Raw genomic sequence first — 21,504 nt, forward strand, 5'->3', positions numbered from 1 at the left:
CTGAGATGAGAACCCTCCTCTTTTCTGGGAAAGCCCTCAGGGAGCTACGAGCAGCTCCTCTTACTGCGAGCCTGTCAGGACAGACACATGCACAGACTCTAGGACAAAAAACAGGCTTGCTTTGGTCTTTATTGCTTTCTCTGCACGGAATCCTTGTTAGCTAATGCTTTTCTCATAGGTTATGTGCCGGGCATAAAGCCAGGACCTGCTCGGAGGCCACAGGGGCACTAGGATCTGGGGGGTGGTGAGGAAAGCCCTTTTCTGCTTCTTCACAGAGCAGGAGGCCAGGAAGTGTCAGGGGAAAGGAACACTCTGCTCTTTGCTTCTGAACAGACTGACGCAGTCCAGCAGAAAAGGTGCAGACTACAGACCCAGCCTCAAATACAAGCCTTGACAAGAAACCCCAATGACCCCACAAGGAAAAAGTCATGTTGGATAGAAAGCCAGGAGTAGGGAGCGCCTGGGTGGCTCAGTCGTTAAGCATCTGCCTTTGGCTCAGGGCGTGATCCCAGTGTTCTGGGATCGAGTCCCGCATCAGGCTCCTCCACTGAGAGCCTGCTTCTTCCTCTCCCACTCCCGCTGCTTGTGTTCCCGCTCTCACTGGCTGTCTCCCTCTCTGTCAAATAAATAAATAAAAGCTTAAAAAAAAAAAAAAAAAAAAGCCAGGAGTACTGACCCTCCCGTGCTCTCTGAGCTCCTTTACCCAGCTCTGGCATCCCTAAGCTAGGCACTCACTATGCACTCAGAGAGCCTGCAGGACACGCACGGACACGGGCAGGGAGAGGGCTCCAGACACGAGGGGCCCACACACTCACGTGCAGGACGTCCTGCCGGAGCCCAGCTGGCTCCACGCAGCTGACCAGGCGCAGCAGCAGATCCATGAGAGCCGAGGTGCCGATGTGCTTCAGCACCAGGCTGAGGAACCCGTCCTTCTTCTTCAAGAACTGAATCACCTAAAATCAAACACACCCTGAGAAGCCTGACAACCAGTGAGATGCATCCCCTAAGAACTCTCACGAGAAAGATTTTCAATTATACAGAGCATAAATTATGGAAAGACCTAGAAAAAGTTGTAAGAAAGACCTCTCCAAGGACAGAAGACCTGGCCACAGGGAAGGCCCATGAGGCAGTGGGGGGGGGGGGGAGCTATGAGGCCCGTGGGCTGATGGAGATTTGCCGCACGGTAGGAGGCTTTATGCTAACACGACACAAATACCCTGAGTGAGGGGCTATGCACACAGCTCTCCTGCGCTGCTCATCCAGTACCCCTCAAGTGTTTCCAACAGCACGGCCGGTGCAAACAGCCCTGAGCCAAGGGATGCTGGTCATCACCGACAGCCCCCAGACCTGGGACACAAGCCCGACAGCACAGAGCACATGAGACAGCCAGTTGCGGGCAGGCCAGAGGCCGGTGGAAAGGAAGGAGGACTGAGGGTTTACAAAGCAAGAGGCAGCGATGCACACCTGGCTGGCAACCAGTGCCAAAAAGATGTGGACAGCTGGGCGTGAAGGGAGGCTGCAGGCCAGAGTGGAGACGGGGTGGAGAAGCCCACGCAGGTCCTTCTCAGCGGCATGCTGCAGGCTCAGCTTAGTTCTCCCACAGAGAAGTGCCTGCAATGTGCAGGCCACTGCACCAAAGTGGGCTCAGGCCTCTACTGGGGACGGGGGACACAGAGAAGGCCCACCTTACTGGGAGACCCCAGTCACATGCATGCTGAGACAGGAGGAAGAGGAGGAGGAAGAGGGAAAGAGGGGAAAGAGGGAAAAAAGGGAAGGGGGGAGGAGGCTCTGTGAAGAGAATGACCACATCCCAAGAAGGAAGATGCCAAGAACAACATCAAGAATGAAATAAGGTGCATCACAGCAGAGTCCCTGGATATCACCAGGATGAGGTTCAGACAAATAATTTTATGCCAATTTATATAAATTTACAAAAATGAAAAATTTCCTTGGAAACACACTCATCTAAACTGACAAGAAGAGAGAGAAAATCTGAATAGTTCTAAAGCATCAAAAGATACAAAATCTACCATTAAAAGTCTCTCCCATACAGAAAACTCCAGGCTCAAGGCGCCTGGGTGGCTCAGTCGGTTAAGTGTCTAACTCGATCTCAGCTCTGGTCTTGATCTCAGGGTTGTGAGTTCAAGCCCCTTGCTGGAGTGCATGGAGCCCATTCAAAAAAAAACAATAACAACTCTAGGCTCTAATGACCTTTCCACTGAATTCTACCAAACATTTAAAGAAAAACAATTCCAATCTTAAATACACTCATCCAGGGAACGTAAAATGAAAGAATATGCCCCATATCATCATATAAGAACATAAAACTTTGATTCTATACACCTGATAAGAGTATTATAAGAAAGGCAAATTATAAGCCAATCTCATTGACGGTCACAGATGCAAAAATTCAGCACATAAAAGCAATCATAATGTAGCACAAACACATGGGTGCGTACCATGAAACCAAGGCTGGTTTAACATTAGAAAAACAATCAGTGGGGGCGCCTGGGTGGCACAGCGGTTAAGCGTCTGCCTTCGGCTCAGGGCATGATCCCGGCGTTCTGGGATCGAGCCCCACGTCAGGCTCCTCCACTGGGAGCCTGCTTCTTCCTCTCCCACTCCCTCTGCTTGTGTTCCCTCTCTCGCTGGCTGTCTCTATCTCTGTCGAATAAATAAATAAAATCTTAAAAAAAAAAAAAGATTTTATTTATTTGAGAGGGAAGGAGGGGGCAGAAGGAGAGCGAGAAGCAGGCTCCCCACTGAGCAGGGAGCCCTACATGGGGCTCGATCCCAGGACCCTGAGATCATGACCTGAGCCGAAGGCAGCCGCTTAACTGAGCCACCCAGGGGCCCCCAAGAGAGTAAAAACATTTGATAAATCTCAACAACCATTCATGTTATAAACTAAAAAGACTAGGAATAAAGAAAATTCCCTTAATTCTGATAAAAAAGTATATAACACCCCACAACAAACATCATACTTAACTATAAAGTGTTGAAAGCTTTTCTTCTCAGGTAATAAGTAACACGAGGCCCACTATCACCACTTCAATTCAACATTGTACTAAAGTTCTAGCCAATGCAACCAGGCAAGAAAAAGAGATAAAAGGTGTAAGAATTACAAAGGACAAAATAAAATTGTCATTAATCACAGATGTTAGGATTCTGTACACAGATAAAACAAAAAAACAGAAAGACAAATTGTTAGAATGTCAGGTTTACTGATAATCACCAAAAACTGGAATCACCGTAGATGTACGTGAACACATGACTGGTTAGACACCTGGTCCATCTACACCATGGAACACCACTCTGCAAGAACAAGGAATGTGCTACAGATACATACAACAACTTGGATGAATCTGTAGTGAATTATGTTGGAAAAAAGATATTTCCCAAAGGCTTTAATTGTTTGCTTTAAATAACATTTTGAAATAATGAAATTTTAGAAATGGAAACAGACTGGTGCCAGGGGCTAGGGGACAGGTAAAGGGGTACAGGTGGGAGGAAGGTAGGAGTGGCTATAAATGGGCAACACAAAGGACCCTTGTTGTTTTGGAACTGTTCAGTAACCTGACTGTAATGGTGGATACATGAACCTATATAGGTGATAAACAGTATAGAACTTAATACACACACACACACACACACACACACACACACACACACACACTCTACAAGCAAAACTGAACAAATGAGTAAGATCAGTGGACTGTATGAATGTCAATATCCTGGCAGTAATGGTCTACTAGTGTTTTACAAAATGTCACCACTGACAAAACTGAGCAAAGTATACAAAGGAGCTTTTCAAATTATTTTATTTTTAAGATTTTATTTATTTGAGAGAGAGAGAGTGTGAGAGAGCATGAGAGGGGGAGGGTCAGAGGGAGAAGCAGACTCCCTACTGAGCAGGGAGCCCAATGAGGGACTCGATCCTGGGACTCCAGGATCACGACCTGAGCTGAAGGCAGTCGCTTAACCAACTGAACCACCCAGGCACCCCTTCAAATTATTTTATACAACTGCATGTGAATCTACAATTATTTCAGTAAAAATTTTCAATAAAAAAGATACCATTTAGAATAATATGAAAATATCAACCACCTAAGAATAACCCTAATGAAACATGTGTAAGACCACCACGCAGAGAACTATAACATGTTACCAAGAGAAACTGAAGCCCTAGTTATTCAACTTTGTCACTGTCGCACAAAAACAGCCCAGACAATATGTAAGTAAATGGGAGTGGCTGCGTTTCAGTAAAGTTTCATCTAGGTGACAGGTTGGTTTGGGCCTGTGAGTCACAATTTGCCAACTCCAATCTAGAGCCAAAGTAAGCCTGATCAAAATTTTGACGGGTTTTCTTGGGGGGGGGGGCAGGGAAGAATGTGGAAACTGACAAACTTGTTCTAAAAGTTGTTCATTCTAAAATAATATAAAAGGTAAAAAATAGTAACAAGAAATTCTGAAGAAAAACAAAGTGAGAGGACTACCAAATACCCAGACTTCTAAAGTTATAGGTATTAAGATAGTATTGCATTGGTGCAATTACAAACAGGACAACAGAACAAAGTCCAGAAATAGACATACTACATGTGAGCCCCTGACTTACGATGGGGGGCATTAGTGTAAAGCAACTGAGAGAGAAGGGCCTTACCAATGAATGGTGCTGGGCTAACTAGACATCCATATTAAAACAAAACCAAAAAACTTCAACCTTACATCATTTATAAGAATCAGTCTCAAGTAAATTATAGATAGAAATATGAAAGATAAAATCGTAAAGTTTCTAAAAGAATACAGAGAATATTCTCTTGACTATGGTAGGCAAAGGTTTCTTAACAGAACAAGAAAAAAAAAAAACACCAACCATAAATTGAAAAAATTAAGTGAACTACATAAAAATCAGAACCCCCGCTCATTAAAATACCATTAATACTAAGCATTGAAGGGTGGCTAGCCAGAGAGGAGAAGATGTTTGCAACACAAAAGCAATACACTTATATCAATGAAATATAGAGAATTCCTGCAAATCAAAAAAGAAGAGACAGCCTAATAGAAAATGGGCAAGAGACTTCCCAAAAGACAACATCCAAATGGCCAATGAATATATGAAAAGGTACTCATCCTCACTAGTCACCAGCGAGACTACAAATTAAGGCCACAATGCTATATTACATACACCCACCAGAACAGCTAGACTAAAAAGAGTGATAATATTAAGGGTTGGTGAGCAACAGGAACTGGTATACTCTGCTGGTGGGATTGTAAACTAGCTCAACCACTTTTACTGTATCAATTCAAGCTGACCACATGCGTGTCCTAGTTATGATGTAACACCTATATAGTGTTATAGAGTACAGCATACAGCAACCACTAAAAACCTACAAAGAGGTACAGGAGAAAACACTACAGATAAATCAAAATGGAATTTTTTAAATTGTCAAGTAACACACAGGAGATAGGAAAAGGAACAGAGAAATGAAAAACGAAAACAAACAGAAAACTACAATAAAACGGCAGCCATGACATATCAATAACTACATTAAATGTAAATGGCCTAAATATGCCAATTAAAGACAGATCAACAGAGTAGATAAAAACACATGACTCAACTACGTGTTGTTTACAGGAAATTCACTTCAAATATAACAATTCACACACACACAAAGCTGTACAATTATCCCTCCTTATTCAAGGGGGATACATTCCAAGACCCCCAATGCATGCCTGAAACCATGAACAGTACTGAACCCTATATAATACTACATTTCTTCCTATACATACATACCCATGATAGAGTTTAATTTATAAATCAGGCATAATAAGAGATTAACAATAATAAAATAGAACAATTACTAACAATACACTATAATAAAAGTGATGTGAATGTAGGCTCCCTCCCTTCCTCTCTCTCTCCCTCTCTCAAAACATCTTATTGTGCTGTATTCACCCTTCCTCCTATAATGAGAGATGATAAAATGCTTATGTGATGAGATGAAGGAAGGTGAATGACCTGGGCCTGAGATGTAGCGTTAGGCTTCGTCTGATCTTCTGATGCTATGTCAGGAGAAGGATCACCCGCTTCTGGACCACAACTGACTGTGGGTAACTGAAACCGTGGATAAGGCAGGACCACTACACACAAACGTTCAGAGCAGCTCGATTTGTAACAGACAAAAATGTGAACACCCACGGGTCCTTCAACAAATGAACGCTGTGTTCCAGCCACTTCGGATCACTCGTCAGTAATAAAGTGAACTGTATTTATGCTGGTAGACCCTCATCCTGTAGAAACACATATGGGAGGGGTGCCTGGGTGGCTCAGTCCGTTAAGCCTCTGCCTTTGGCTCAAGTCCTGATCCCAGGGTTCTGGAATCAAGCCCCACATGGGGGGGCTCCCTGCTCAGTGGGGAGCCTGCTTCTCCCTCTCCCTCTGCCCTTCCCCCTGCTCATGCTCTCTCTCCATTCTCTCTCAAATAAATAAATAAATAAAATCTAAAAAGAAACAAACACACACATACAGGAATATCTACATATAAAATGATGCAATATCTGGGATTTGCTTCAAAATAATCTGGGATGGGGTTTGGAAATAGGGGGGTGTAGAAAAAATAAAATTGGTCAGAAACACATAATTACTGAAGCTGTGTGACAGAAACACAGGGGTTCATAAACTACTTTCTCTACAAATGTGTGAAATGGTCTGAAATGAAGGGTTAAGAAACTGCAGCATGTCTGTTCACTGCAGCCCACATCTCTGTGGAAACATGGGATCAAACACTGTGGCCCTGTCCCAGCAGACCCTAGAAACAAGGCAACTCCTGGATTACTAATACAAAACTCTGGGATAGCAATACCATGGACACTGCATCTGCTAGATCAATTTCTCAGTGAAAAAAAACAATCTGTAGTATTCAGAATTATGATGCCATTATGTGAAAATAAATAATAAGTATATATTAATATGTCTTACGGGAAAAGAACTGGGGAGGACCATTAACTAAATAATCAACAGTGGCTGCCTCTGGAGTATTACAGGAGACGGCTCATGTATTTTTGTCTCGTTTGAAATTCATATAAATGTGTTACATGTTTGTCAATAGAACAAATATTTTTAAAGAGTGCAATTCATATTATTTTGATGCACTGGGCAAGGGAAGAAGAAGGAAATATTATAAGAAGCAGTAAAATACAGCAAATGTCTGAAAGTAGCAGAGAAATATGGTCAGACTACAGGCAATTATGAGCTGAGTGGCAAGGGCCAGAATCAAAGGTTTTTAGAAATTCTACCACTGCCCGACAGCCACACCGACAGCCCCGCTGCCCCACAGACACACTGACCACCATTGCCCCACAGCCACACCGACCCCCCCGCTGCCCCACGGTCACACCGACCCCCCCCAATGCCCCACGGACACACCGACCCCCTGCTGCCCCACGGCCACACCGACCCCCCGCTGCCCCATGGACACGCCGACCCCCCCCCCCCCGCTGCCCCACGGACACACCGACCCCCCCGCTGCCCCACGGACACACCGACCCCCCCCCAGCTGCCCCACGGCCACACCGACCCCCCACTGCCCCACAGACACACTGACCACCATGCTCACCCCCACGCCAGTCACTAGTGTGACAGGACTCACTGCCGTGTCCTAGAACCACTGCCACTACTAACACCCTCTCTCACCACCTGCATCACCCCTATTCTTCACTAACACTCTGACTGGTTCAGAAAAATATCTGAGGTGAACAGTCCTCTGAAGTCCCTTGCAAGGCTAAGCTTTAGGGTCCTGTGAAAAGTACGCTCCACTGGACACTCACAACATGCCAGCAACTTCCTGAAGTGAACAATGGCCTGCCTGGCAGGCTGCACCTTCTCAGAACTGGGGATATACACATAAAATACTGGTCTGTTCCCACATCAGGTGTTTCATGATACTGAACAATTATGGTTAATATTTTTGGGGTGTGATAGTACAATTTGCTCAGCAGTCAAGTCCCCTCCTAGAGTTACAGGTAAAAGAATTTTTTTAAGTCCTTTTATTTTAGAGGTATCCACGGCAATATTAGCAATAAAATCATATATCCACTGGGGGTGGTGGGAAGGGATAAGAGGTGAAAGACTAACCAAGACTGGCTGCCGGGGCTGGTGGCAGGCCTAAGGCACCACTACACTGCATGCCCTATTTCTGTGTGTCCACAGCGTGGGTGGCAGAAGCACGAATACACGCAGGAGCAAGAGCGTCTCCAAAAAGACCAAGCTCCAGCTAATGAAATGAACTCACTGTTTTTACAGAAGCCTAATGCTATCAGTTTCCTTTTATCTGCTTTGAAACAATAAGTGTCCTGCCACCCCAAGAGAGCAGCGTATCTTAGAAGGGGGACACCCTAAGAACCTGTCATGATGCAGGCATGTCCCTATTCCTCATGCCTGTGACTGGTGGGGACAAGACAAACTGGCCTGGTTTGGAGTCCTGTGCAGCTCTCAGGGATGGCAGGAAGAGCTGCTTATTCCTAACCCAGCCAGCAGAAATGTCCTCAGGAAGCCACTTGCCTAATCAAATTCCACCTCCCATACCAGCAGCCTACACTGCTCCACCTGCGTCCCATGGGACAGTCAGAGACACTGTTCTCCAAGCCCTAAAGATAGGGGTGCACAGTGATAGCTGACAGTAAGATGTATTAGCATCAGCCATGCCAGCCGCCCCAAACCCCATGGGCTTGGCAGATTATTTACCTGTTCAGTTTTTCTTGCAATGAGATTGCCAATGGTCTTGCTGAAAAAACTGGCAAGCAGAGGATTGAGAGGCGGCTCGTGGTCCAAGAAATCGTACAGAAGGTTCAGCAGAGTCTCATCCCCTCCTAGTCTGTCATTGATCTGTGGCACGTCACAAGTCAGCAGCTCACAGGCTGTGTTTGGGTACCTAGAGGGCACAACGCAAGCAACTGGAGGTGAAATTAGACTTCTTCAGCTCTCAGGAAGCTGCTTAAATGACCAGCCTCTCAGGAAGCAGATCCACGGGTCAGACCTTAGAATGGAGTAAAAATATGAAAATAGCCTGTGACCAATGGGCGTTTTCGACTAAGACAAGCTCCATGTGTTTTAACATATGTTTTTCTTGCTCCTCACAACCTACGCTGTGATAGCTCACATTTTCTGACTCTACTGCATTCTCTACATAACGCTCCTTAGTCTTTTGGCTTCTCCTCTCTCAAAACCTCTGTCCTCACACCCTCCAGCGAGGTCTCTTCCCTCCTGGGACCACACGGTAAGTGATGCCAAGTCCGTTAGGTGCACCCTCCCCCTCCACGCCCTTCCTGTCCCTGCACACCAACAAGCACAGCCCCAAGCTCGTCCCGAGGCTAAAGAAATACCACATCAGCAGCTTACGATGATGCAGTACCAGTTATGAGGTGTTAGAGAGACAAATTATTATTCAGAAGTACCAATACACATAAAATGACTACATACAAATAATCTTTATCCCATCACATGTAATCCCATGACATCCCTCTGCTCCCTGACTTCCCATCTGATAGACACAGGGTCACTACCATTGCCCCTGGGACAGACACAGCCACCCAACAACCCGTGCACAATAGCTTCCATCTGACCTTTCAGAGATGGCCACCATGGCCCTAAACCCACAGGCTCCTCTACCAACAAGCTCAAGTCTCCATCCAGGGCCCTCCTCTGCCGGCATCTACATGGCTCCCCCTGTCAGAGGCCCTGAATGACTGCCCTAAATGGGTGTCCCTAAATCGACTGTACCCTGCCACAGGCACTTCCCATTGCTTTTCCTTCTAAGACAAAGGTCAACAAAGACTTCTGTAAAGGTCCAGAGAGTAAATATTTTAGATAGTCTATGTTGTAATCACCAAAGGCTGAGTGTGGCTGCCTTCCAACAAGACTTTCTTCATGGACAGTTGAAATGTGGATTTGATATCAATTTCATGTGTAACAAAGTATTACTCCTTTGATTTTTTTCAACCATTTAAAAACATAAAACTATTCATAGCTTTTAGGCCACACAAAGACAGGATTTGACCTGCGGGCCACAGTCAGCCAACCCTGTTCTAAGACTTTACCACCTCACACTGCCTGACCCTCCACGGACACAGGAACACCTGAGGGCTGCCCTGTCTGCCCCCATACCTGTGACACTAGCTCCAGGTGCGGCCGCTCTGCCCTGTCTCCCTCGTTCACACTCCTCTGTCCTCATCCCAAGTCCTAACCACACCACCACTTCCCTTCCGTCATGTCCTAACATCCTAGCCAACTGCTGAATGGAACATTTTAGGAAAAGCTTTGGGAATGGTCAGCACCACTAATGACATGGCCTCTTTCCTCTGACCCCAAGACCCCAGTGAGGCAGTTCCCATGGTCAAAAGGTCAGATGCTGCCCATCCCTCCTGATGGGCCATTTCAGCAGGCTGGGACCTGCTTTCCGCTGGGGTGCAGCCCATTTGCTACAGTCTATCCGCCTCTGTCATGGGGTCAGTCGTTTCTCAGCATATTTTCACTCAAAGCACTCGGACACACAGAGTAACTCACTACAATTCAGAATGAGAAATCACATACACAAAGATTCCAAAATCTTAAACCTCACAGAAACAAACCCCACAGGGAATGGACTCCTTACTTCTCAGATGGGACAAATGTTTAAAGTGGGCTTTTCTGTCAGAAGCCCTGGCTCCGGCCACCCTCCAACACCACCCACCCCCCGCCCCGCAGTCCCACCCGGCTCTGGGCCCCGGTCCCAGCCTCAGTACATACTTGAAGCGGACCTTCTCCTCCATGTCCAGGGGCGGGTCCTGTGTAATGAGGCTCACCAGCTCCTCCATACACTGCTGCCTGCAGAGGAAGCCCAGCAGCTTCTGGTTCTGAGCCTTGCACTCCTGCAGGATATCATCTTCATCCATTAACTCGCGCAGCGTCACATCCTCCCTATCTAACAGCTTGTCGACGTGGGACGTGGTGTTCAAGTCAAACTTCCAGAACATGGTGACGGCCACGAAGCTGCACGCAAAGACATAAGGGGTCACTTCTCCCACATGGTGTGAATTCACCCTCCGCACGTCTACACCAAAGTCCAAGAAGCCCATCCCCAACACGAGCCTGCACGGACGGTGCTCTCCCCAGGATCTGCCTCGCCAGATCTCTCTGGGTCTGGCTCCGAAGCTCGCAGGGACTTCCCAGATCCTCCACAGTGCAGGACCCGTGCCTTCTCTCGGTTCCCTCTGGCTGACCCACCTTCAGTGCTCTCACTGGCTCCTCGGCTCCCTGAGGCCAACACACCCCAAGTCTCCCATGTGTCAGCACTGGGGATGCATCTCCACCCCAAGAAATTTAACAGCTCTACAGCCCACCCCCCCTCTCAGGGCCCAACCCCCACCTGAGTGAGCACCAGGCACCTCTCCCCAGATGTCTCTGTATTGCACACATTTTCTGTAGATCATGTTTGACATCGTAAGAAACCTCTCCGGCTACAGACAGACTGTCCCTCCCAGAACCAGCCAATCCTTAAAGATAGCAAAGGGCCAAGCCACAGCATCACTGGGATCTGCAAACTAATCACCCGGAGCAACGACTCCTCTCTGGGCCCACACACCCCAGGAAACAATCTTCCTCTGCCTTTATCATCCCAGGGCCAGGGGTCAGGCAACTAGGGACCACCCGTATAGCTTAGAGTCCACCAAAATTATTCAAACTAGCTGGCCCTAAGCTGTCCATCCCGCCCTGCCTTGTCTTTCCCATGGAAACCCCAATAAAGGTCATGGCGTAAGTGCTCCCCCACCCCTGCCTTCTGCCTCTTGACACCCCTGGGACTTCCCCATGCGCCCCTGTGTGAGGCCCACGCCTCCTGTCTCTAGGACTGTGAGTGTAACAAACTTCATTTTCCTGAGCCTCCCCTGTGTCTACTCTCCTGCCCACACCTGACTGACCATCTCATAAAAGAACACAAAACCTCTCATGGACCGCAACCTTAGCAAGTCACACTCCTGATGGCTCACTTTGCTCAGCCCTCAGCAACTCTGTCACCCCGCAGCCTGGCCCCTCCTTTCACCATCCCCATCTTGCCAAACGACCCAGGCTTATCCTTGAAGCCACGACCTCCCTCACATGCACACCCCTGGAAACCGCTATTGACCCAGTGCTCCCTCTGCATCTCACACACACCACCCTCTCCAGGCTCTTGTGGTCTTTGCCTGGACTACACAAGGTTTGTCCTGCTCAGTGAATCTCACAGGGCAGGCTCCCAGGGCCTTGGCTATTTGCAACAAAGTTTTCGCTGCGTGATACAAAATGAAGAATATAAAGCCTGTATCCTTAGCAAAGTGAAACCTGTACTGGGAGATTATGAAATCTCTTCACTGTCTTACCATTAATGGGAGATGGGATTTATCTTCTCTAGTATTTTTATTTAGAAGAGTAAATGACCCCACACAATGCAGAAGCCCCGATTTGTCTATGTGTGAAGGCCGGCTGCCAGGGAGCCCCTGACACAGGCTCCTTGGCTATCCTGCCAGCCCCCATCCCCACCCCCTCCACAGCCTCCTGCCTTTGCTGCATCAAACTCATTTTTTCAAAACATAGACATCTTCAATTCCTCCCATCTCAGCTTCAAAACCTCTGCTGGTGAGTGCTCTCCTGGCACTCGCTAGGCTGCTTTTCACAACACTCCTCCAAGCCCTCTGGCATTTCCTGCTGTCTCCCCAACCCTATCCTTGCCACAAGGACATTGTCTTTCTTCCAACACAAAGTGCACTTTCCTACCTTCTTCCTTCTGCACAGGCTCCTGTGCTCAGACAGTCCTGCCTATAACAAACCCACTCACCTTGCCAAACTGGGCTGACACGGCCTGGGCTTCCCTGGAGCCAGCACCTGCACACACTGCCCGTGGGGCCTTTGACCGGCAGTGCAAGTGACTCCACAGTCTGACCCTACACTCCGTTTCCTTCGGGGTCCCAAGATCTTCCTATTTCTCTTGTGAGGACTGTGGATGGATATCTATCTATGGGTGGTAGCAACATATTTTGGGAAAGCAGAAATAATTACCAGAAGGAATTTTAGGGTAAGATAGCTATCTCTCCGGGGCGCCTGGGTGGCACAGCGGTTAAGTGTCTGCCTTCGGCTCAGGGCGTGATCCCGGCATTATGGGATCGAGCCCCACATCAGGCTCTTCCACTACGAGCCTGCTTTTTCCTCTCCCACTCCCCCTGCTTGTGTTCCCTCTCTCGCTGGCTGTCTCTATCTCTGTCGAATAAATAAATAAAATCTTTTAAAAAAAATAAAAAAAAGATGGCTATCTCTCCTAAATGCTTTGCAGAATGACTCAAATGCTTCAATAACATACAATCCAGGCAACCAGAAGAACTAGAGGGAGACTCCCACCTCACCAAGGCTTGATAGGGGCAACTAGAGGTCGCTTCTGTGTGTCCTGCTTTCAGCCATAGAGTGGGTGAGTGGCTGGGTGAACCACAAGATCCCATCAACCAAATGGGACAAGTTTTTCTAGAAGGATCCTAAAAAAGGGCTGGATTAACCCAAACAAAGACCAAAAAGAAGAAGAAAAAGGAGGAGGAGGAGGAATAAACAAAAAAACGGAAAAAATGGCAAGATAGCAGATAAACTCAACCATGTCACTAAGTGCAAATAAGTAACTTCAATCAAAGACAGAAATGGCCCAGCTTTTAAAAAGCAAGAACTAACTACGTACTGAGTATTAAAAGCTTACATTAAATATAAAGATACAGGGACGCTGGGGTGGCTCAGTCAGTTAAGCATCTGCCTTCGGTCCAGGTCACGATCCAGGGGTCCTGGGATTGAGTCCTGCGTCAGGCTCCCTGCTCAGTGGAGAATCCATTTGTCCCTCTCCCTTTGCCCATCCCCCAACCCTTGCATGCTTCCCTTCCCTTCTCTCTCTCAAATAAATAAAATCTTAAAAAAAAAAAAATTCTCTCTCCCTCTCCCCCTCCCCTCCTCCCCCCTTTCTCTCCCTCTCTTTCAAATAAATGTTGTTAAAAATAATAATAAATAAATTGGGGCGCCTGGATGGCTCAGACAGTTAAGCGTCTGCCTTCGGCTCGGGTCATGATCCCAGGGTCCTGGGATCGAGTTCCACATCTGGCTCCCTGCTTAGCAGGGAGCCTGCTTCTCCCTCTGTCTGCTACTGCCCCTGCTTGTGTTCTCTCTCTCTCTGTCAAATAAATAAATAAAATCTTTAAAAATAATAATAATAAAAAGATACAGGTTGAAAATTTTAAAAAAAAGGTTAAATAAATGGAACAGCATGCAGCATGCAAACACTAGTCATCAGACAGTTGAGGTGGCTGCACTACTACCGGCCTAGCGTTTTTGCAACACCTTTGTCTGCTTTGGGTATCAGGGTTAACTGTGAATTCATGAAATATACTGGGGAATACTCTCTTTTCCTCCATTTACAGAGTTTACATAAAACTGGTATTACTTCTTCCTAAAACATTCAACAGAGTTCACTAGTGAAGCCAAGGGTCTAAAATTTTCTTTGGTGACATTTCAGATTATGAATTCCATTTCCTTAATAGGTATTTTCTATTTCTACTTGTTTTCATGCTGATAATTTGCATTGCTGAAGGAATCTGACCATTTTACCAAAACTGACTAAATTATTGGCATGAAATTATTCATAACATCAAGTCATTCTTTTAGCGTCACATAGGACCTGTAGTAACACCACTCTTTCTTATGTATTAGTAATGCTTGTCCTATCTTTTTTCTTCATCAGTGCAACTAAAGGTTTATTAATTTTACTGATCTTCTTGAGGAACCAAATTTTGGCTTTATTTTTTTTCTCTATTATTTGTGCACATTCTATTTCATTGATTTCCTCTTTTTGTCTTTGTAATTTCCCTCCTACTGCACACTTTGGGTTTAATTTGCTCTTCTTTTTCTAGCTTCTTAAGTTACTAGATCATTGGTTTTTGGACCTTTCCACTTTTCTGGCGTGAGCACCAGAACTACAAATTTGCCTTCAAGCACTGCTCTGGCTGCACCCCACGGCTTTTCATGTTTCCATTTTCACTGATTCAAGTATAATGCTTAATTTTCCAATTATTTTGAGATTTTTTTTAAGATTTTATTTATTTGGGTGGGGAGAGAATGAGCGGTGGGAAGGGGCAGAGGGAGAGAGAGAGGGAAGCAGACTCCCCAATGAGCAGGGAGCCCAATGCGGGGCTTGATCCCAGGACCTGGAGACCAAGACCTGAGCCGAAGACAGACACTTAACTGACTGAGCCACCCAGGCACCTCTATTTTGGGATTTTCTAAATATCTTTTTTTTTTTTTAAGATCCAATTGGCTTTATTAAATGATTCATGAATCAGGCAGCATCCCATCTACCAGACAGAGGGGCACTCCCATCTCTGTTATTTATACATAATTTCTGTTGCAGTCAGAGAGCAGGCTTGTATGATTTCATTCCTTTTAAATTTATTGATATTTGTTTCATGGCCTATCATAGGGGTCAACAAACTTTTTCTGTAAAAAGCTACAAACACAGTGGGGCGCCTGGGTGGCACAGCGGTTAAGCGTCTGCCTTCGGCTCAGGGTGTGATCCTAGCGTTTTGGGATCGAGCCCCACATCAGGCTCCTCCGCTATGAGCCTGCTTCTTCCTCTCCCACTCCCCCTGCTTGTGCTCCCTCTCTCGCTGGCTGTCTCTATCTCTGTCGAATAAATAAATAAAATCTTTAAAAAAAAAAAGCTACAAACACAGAAATAGACAGATTTTTTAGCAGGATCCTAATTATTTTCAGCTTTGTAGGCCACATAGGGTCTCTTGCACGTTCTTTTACTTTTTCTTTTTTTTTTTTTTAAGATTTTATTTATTTATTCGACAGAGAGAGACAGCCAGCGAGAGAGGGAACACAAGCAGGGGGAGTGGGAGAGGAAGAAGCAGGCTCCCAGCGGAGGAGCCTGATGTGGGGCTCGATCCCCTAACGCCGGGATCACGCCCTGAGCCGAAGGCAGACGCTTAACGACTGCGCCACCCAGGCGCCCCTCTTTTACTTTTTCTTAACCACCCTTTAAAAACATAAAAACTCTTCTTCTGAAAGCTGTACAGCAGTGAGTAGTGAGCTACACTTCCCCACAGGCTTCAGTCTGCTGACTGATGACCTTGCATATGACAAGGTCCATCTTGGTGAATGTGACATGTGCACCAGAAGTTTTTCTTGTGTTGCTGTTGGGTGGGTCAGTTAAGTCAAGTGGACTGATAATGTTATTCAAGTCTCCTATGTCCTCACCAATTTTGTGTCTAATTGTTTTGATAATATGAGAGGAGGGTTGTTATCTTCAACTCTAACTGTTGATTTATTTATTTCTTCTTTTGATTCGGTAAGTTTTTGCTTCCGGTGTTTTGAATTTCCTTTATAATGTGGATGTATATTTAGGATTGTTATGTTTTCTCAATGAATTGCGTCTGATCGTTTTGCAATGTCCCTCGTTGTCTGTGGCAGACGCCTTTGTCCGGCATGAGTACAGACGCTCTCCCTGTGGCTCACAGTTGGCATACTCTGTAACATCCTTTTACTACCCACCTATCTGTGTACTTGTTTTAAATTCTGTTTGAGATTTTATTTATTTGTCAGAGAGAGAGAGAGCACAAGCAGGGGGAGCTTCAGGAAGAGGCAGAGGGAGAAGCAGGCTCCCCGCCAAGTGAGGAGCCCAATGTGGGACTTGATCCCAGGACCCCAGGATCATGACCCGAGCCAAAGGCAGACACTTAACCAACTGAGCCACCCAGGCCTCCCCTATTTGTATCTTTAAAGTGTTTCTTTAATGTAAACAGCATATGATTGATTTGGTCTTGCTTTGTTATTCCATCTGTTATTCTCTGCTTTTTAAGATTTATTTATTTTAGAGGAAGAGGAAGAGAGAGCGTGAGGAAAGAGGAGGAGCAGAAGGAGAGAGAAAGAGGGACTCTTCAAGCAGACTCCTCACTGAGCACAGAGCCCAATGTGGGGCTCAATCCCAAGCTCTGCTTTTAACTGAAGTTTTTAAGACCATTTACATGTAATGTAATTATTAATATGGTTGGGTTTGAGTGATTTTTAAAATACAACACATTTTTTTAAAAAGATTTTATTTATTTGAGAGAGAGAGCACACACACACGCATGTGTGCACATGTGAGCAGGGGGGGACAGAGGGTGAGGGAGAGAAAAAATCTTAAGCAGGCTCCACAACCAGCACAGAGCCCGATGTGGGGCTCAATCTCACAACCCTGAGATCATGACCTGAGCCGAAACCAAGAGTTAGACGCTTAACCAACTGAGGCACCCAGGTGCTCCAAATCCTAGCAGATCTTTAAAATAGAAATTGACATGCTAATACTAAAATGTATATGGAAATTTAAAAAAAAACAAACAAAATAAAACCTAGAACAGCCAAAGCAATTTTAAAAAGGAAGAACAAAGTTGGAGTACTAATACCACCTGATGTCAAGACTTACTATAAAGTGACATTAATCAAGACAGCCTGGCTCTGGTGTCTCAAGAGAACAAAACAGAAAGTCCAGAAATATACTACTGACTTTCAATAAATGTGCCAAAGCAATTAAATGGGCAAAGCATAATCCTTTTCAACAAATGGTCCTAGAAACTAGACATCTATAAATAAAATGAAACTCAACCCTTACCTCACACCATACACAGATCACAGGCTTAGCCATAAAAGCTAAAACTAAAATTCCTAGATGAAAACCTGAGAAAAAAAATCTCTCTAGACTTGGGACAGAGAAGACATGAGAAAACACAAATCGGGGGGCGCGCCTGGGTGGCTCAGTCAATTAAGCATCCAACTCTTGATTTCAGCTCAGGTCATGATCTCGGGGTCATGAGATTGAGCCCCATGTCGGGCTCCATGCTGGGTGTGGAGCCTGCTTGGGATTCTCTCTCCCTCTGCACCACCCCCCATGCAACCTCTCTCTCTCTCAAAAATTAATTAATTAGTTGATTAATTAAAATAAAATAAAGCAAACAAAACCACAAATCATGGTGAACGCCTACAAGGGAGCACTCCACAGAGATGAGCAAGTGCAACAATATTGAGTCTCGTAAGCACGGTCAATAAAGAAGCCAGACACAGTGTGCGAATGACTCTGTTCACGTGAACTTCTACACGAGGCAAAGGAACCCATGGTCACAGAGACTACAGGCTGCTAGCGTCAAGGGCTGCAGGACGGAGCGATGGCAGCTGACAGGAGGAAGTGCTGGTGCGACACAAATCCTGAGTCACAGGCATAAAATGGATCTACTTACTTATACCTCAATAGCGTTTTTTTTTTAAAAAGATAGATTGATTGGTTGATTTTTAATTTATTAGAGAGAGAGAGGGAGAGAGAGAATCCTAAGCAGGCTCTGCGCTGAGCACAGAGCCCAATGTGGGGCTCAACCCCATGACCCTGAGATCATGGCCCGAGACAAAACGAAGAGCTGGACACTGAGCTAAGCCACTCAGCTGCCCCCTCAGTAACATTTTTAAATAGCACATGATAAACAACAGAGCGAGGTAAGGAAATCAGTAAAACAAATAATTAAGGCTAGAAAGTTGCTGATAAAATGGCTCCAAAGTTAAGTGCAAGATTCAGAGAGAATTCATGAATCAGAGAGGCCTACTGTAAAATAATCCATAATTTTAAAACTGTATGATTTCAGTAACAACAACAAAACAAAAAACAGCCTGGCCCAGTATTCTCCCTACAGCCGCTGTTTGCAGACTGCCTCTACAGCCTTCACACACACCTTACTAACCTCCCAGACAGACCACACCCCCAACTCACCACTCCCGTTTGGAATCCCTGTTCTGCCTTCAACATTATTGCTGTTAAGAAGCTTTCAGAGTGCCTGGGTGGCTCAGTCAGTTTAGCGTCTGCCTTTGGCTCAGGTCATGATCCCAGGGTACTGGGATCGAGTTCCACATCAGGCTCTCTGCTCAACAGGGAGTCTGCTTCTCTCTCTCCCACTCTCTTTCAAATAAATAAATAAAATCTTAAAAAAAAAAAAAAAGAACCTTTGAGTTATCTATTAACACGATAAGGCACTCTAATATATCTTTAAATCATTAATCAAAAAAAATTTCTTAGGGGCGCCTGGGTGCCTCAGTCGTTAAGCATCTGCCTTCAGCTCAGGGCGTGATCCCGGAGTCCTGGAATCGAGCCCCACATCAGGCTCCTCTGCTGGGAGCCTGCTTCTTCCTCTCTCACTCCCCCTGCCTGTGTTCCCTCTCTCACTGCCTGTCTCTCTCTCTGTCAAATAAATAAATAAAACCTTTAAGAAAAAAATTTTTAAGTGCGCTTCATACCCAGCATGTAGCCCAATGCAGAGCTTGAACTCATGACCATGAGATCAAGACCTGAGCTGAGATTAAGAGTCAGATGCTTAACCGACTGAGCCACCCAGCTGTAGTCCTCAAAATTTTTAATAAAATAGAGCCAAGCTCAGAATTCCACAAAGTGTCATCAGGCATTTTATTCCTCTTTCACTATGAATGGCTACCCTTCGGGCATAGCTATTCAACTGGCTAGGACTATACCCAGTAGATACTCTTTGCCTGTTGATATGATAAACAGGAGAAGGGCATGCTAACATAGTTCATTAAGCTTAAAAAGTCAAAAGGAGAAATACCCATGACAAAGGGTCTTAAGTTTGGGGAGGTCACCATAAAAACATAAGCAGAATATGTAACTTTTTTTTTAAAGATTTTATTTATTTGAGAGAGAGAGAGCTCACAAGTAGGCAGAGTGGCAGGGAGAGGGAAAAGCAGGCTCCCTGCTGAGCAGGGAGCCCAACGAGGGACTCCATCCCAGGACCCTGGGATCATGACCTGAGCCAAAGGCAGTAACTCAACCAACTGAGCCACCCAGGTGCCCCCAGAATGTGTAACTTTTCTTTTTTTTTCTAATTTCTATTTTATTTTTATTTATTTATTTGTCAGAGAGAGAGAGACAGAGCAGGGGAAGCGGCAGACAGAGGCAGTGGGATAAGCAGGCTCCTCGCTGAGCAAGGAGCCTGATGTGGGACTCGATCCCAGGACCCTGGGATCATGACCTGAGCCAAAGGCACACGCTTAACTAACTGAGCCACCCAGGCGTCCCCAGAATATGTAACTTTTAACCAGCAGTAAAACTAGAACAAAACAACTATCCAATGGAAAACAGGAAAGGAGAAATGAACAAAAACAAAGAAAAGCATTAGTAAATGGAAAATAGGTCATAAAATGGCAAAAATTAGAACATAATATTAATTTCAATAGCTGTATATAAGATAAACTAATCAATGAAAAGAGTTTCTTGAATTGTATTAAAAAAACAATATCCAACAATTTTTCACTACAAAGGAAATAAATTTATTTTTTAAAGATTTATTTATTTTAGAGAGAGAAAGAGAGAGACACACAGGGGTGAGGGGGTGCAGAGGGAGAGGGAGAGAAACTCTAAGCAGACTCTGCACTGAGTGAGAAGCCCAACACGGGGCTTGATCTCATGACTCTGAGATCATGACCTGAGCCAAAACCAAGAGCCGGAGACTTAACTGACTGAGCCACCCAGGTGTGCCTATCTTTCTTTGTTTTTTAAAATGTGTCCTTTTGGGGCACTTGGGTGGCACAGTTGATTAAGTCTCGACTCTTGGTTTCAGCTCAAGTCATGATCTCCAGGTCCTGGGACTGAGCCTCGAGGCCCGCTCCCTGCTCAGCAGGGAGTCTGTTTTTCCATCTCCCTCTGCCCCTCCCTTCCGCTCATGCTTGCTGGCTCGCTCTCTCTCCAATAATTTAATTAAATCTTAGAAGAAGATAAATAAATCTTTTTTAAAAAGGTAGAAATAGGGGCGCCTGGGTGGCACAGCGGTTAGGCGTCTGCCTGCGGCTCAGGGCGTGTTCCTGGCGTTCTGAGATCGAGTCCCACATCAGGCTCCTCCGTTATGAGCCCGCTTCTTCCTCTCCCACTCCCCCTGCTTGTGTTCCCTCTCTCGCTGGCTGTCTCTATCTCTGTCAAATGAATAAATAAAATATTTTTAAAAAATAAAATAAAAAAATAAAAAATAAAAAAGGTAGAAATAAAAGACTGAAAAACATGCACAAGGCACACATTAACCGAAAGAAGGTTGAGCTACAATCTTTATATCTGACAAACTAAAACCTAAGACAAAAACAGACACAAAGAAGGATAAACAGGTAAAAGGGACAACAGAACGGTACATATAGAACCATCATAAACACACATGCACATTATGCTATTCTTCAACCTCATAAATTTTATTGCAGCACCTGACAGAAGTCCATAAATGAAAAATGGTTTGGCCCTGGGCAGTTATCCTAAAGAAATAAAAACTTCAGTTCAAACAAAATCCTGCATATGAATGCTCACAGCAGCTGTACTTGTAAGAGTCAAAATAGTCCAGCTACCCCTGGACAAACGAACACATGAATGCTTAAACGCACTGTGGTCCATCCATACCAGG

General features: G+C 45.4%; 1 protein-coding gene across 12 annotated transcripts in view; it reads right to left on the reverse strand.

Moving 5' to 3' along the window:
* The window catches only part of PPP6R2 (protein phosphatase 6 regulatory subunit 2), a 77,250-nt gene that overhangs the window by 22,053 nt on the left and 33,693 nt on the right, over positions 1-21,504 (reverse strand). For 10 of the 12 annotated variants that reach the window (XM_045815511.2, XM_045815508.2, XM_045815510.2 and 7 more), the window contains 3 exons: positions 10,784-11,026; positions 8,744-8,930; positions 816-953 (listed from right to left, as the gene is read on the reverse strand). In XM_045815511.2, coding sequence (XP_045671467.2) covers positions 816-953; positions 8,744-8,930; positions 10,784-11,010 — 552 coding nt within the window. In that variant the 5' untranslated portion in view covers positions 11,011-11,026. Of the gene's footprint in view, positions 1-815; positions 954-8,743; positions 8,931-10,783; positions 11,027-13,745; positions 13,855-21,504 lie in introns of all 12 variants that reach the window. The other 2 variants (XM_087868576.1, XM_087868577.1) reach the window with 1 other exon arrangement.

This window comes from Ursus americanus, chromosome 17 (assembly GCF_024610735.1).
Source record: "Ursus americanus isolate L20-20 chromosome 17, mUrsAme1.1.p, whole genome shotgun sequence".
NCBI classification, from domain to species: domain Eukaryota; kingdom Metazoa; phylum Chordata; class Mammalia; order Carnivora; family Ursidae; genus Ursus; species Ursus americanus.